General features: G+C 42.3%; 1 protein-coding gene across 1 annotated transcript; it reads left to right on the forward strand.

The window, feature by feature from the left end:
* The first annotated feature begins 201 nt into the window (after positions 1-201).
* On the forward strand, positions 202-624 carry LOC116855614 (60S ribosomal protein L32-like). Its single transcript, XM_032838473.1, has one exon. The coding sequence runs from the start codon at positions 202-204 to the stop codon at positions 622-624; it is 423 nt and encodes a 140-aa protein (XP_032694364.1).
* The last annotated feature ends 321 nt before the right edge of the window (positions 625-945 follow it).

The raw sequence follows: 945 nt of genomic DNA on the forward strand, positions 1-945 counted from the left end.
CAATATTGCACTGACTGTTAACTAACTATAATTTAAATTAAAATTTTTTTTGAAGAGGACTTAGTTCCTTCCCCTCCCTTCCTCGGCACTGCCTGCGGAGGTGACAGCCATCTCTTACTGGTTTTCTGGTCTTGGGGTTGCTGCTGCAGCCCGACCACCTAACAACAGACTGACCACCATGAGCTTCGAGTCGATGGCATCATGGCTGCCCTCAGACTTCTGGTGAAGTACAAAATCGTTAAAAAGAGAACCAAGAGGTTCATCCGGAATCTGTCAGACCAATATGTCCAAATTAAGCACAACTGGTGGAAACCCAGAAGCATTGACAATAGGGTGTGCAGAAGATTCAGGAGCCAGATCTTGATGCCCAACGTTGGTTACGGAAGCAACAAGACAACAAAGCGCATGTTGCCCAATGGCTTCCGGAAGTTCCTACTCCACAACGTCAAGAAGCTTGAAGTGCTGTTGAAGCTTGAAGTGCTGTTGATGTGCAACAAAGCTGACTGTGCAGAGACTGCTCACGATGTCTCCTCCAAGAACCACAAAGATGTGGACAAAACAGCCCAGCTGGCAATCAGAGTCACCAGTCCTGACGCCAGGCTGTGCAGTGAAGAAAATGAATAGACAGCTTGTGTGCATATCACATTTGTGTTAATAAAACCATAAAACTACCACCCAGCATTTATTTCACTCCTTAAAAAAAAAAAAAAGACTGAGTTCTTTTTTTGATTGGCACCCAGCTAGAAAAAGACTTCCGTTACTTTTTTTTTTTTAAGTCATCATATCTAATATTCAGAAGCACATCTTTGAATTGCAAATAAAAAATAGTACTTACCAAAATACATGCCTTATTATTGGGTACTACTGCATCCTTTTCTCCCATAGGAGATATTCCTTCATTCATATCTCCATAGAGGAGGGGTCATGTGGTTTATATAGCTAGGA

This window comes from Lontra canadensis, unplaced genomic scaffold, assembly GCF_010015895.1.
Source record: "Lontra canadensis isolate GAN:19392208 unplaced genomic scaffold, GSC_riverotter_1.0 scaffold104, whole genome shotgun sequence".
Taxonomy (NCBI): domain Eukaryota; kingdom Metazoa; phylum Chordata; class Mammalia; order Carnivora; family Mustelidae; genus Lontra; species Lontra canadensis.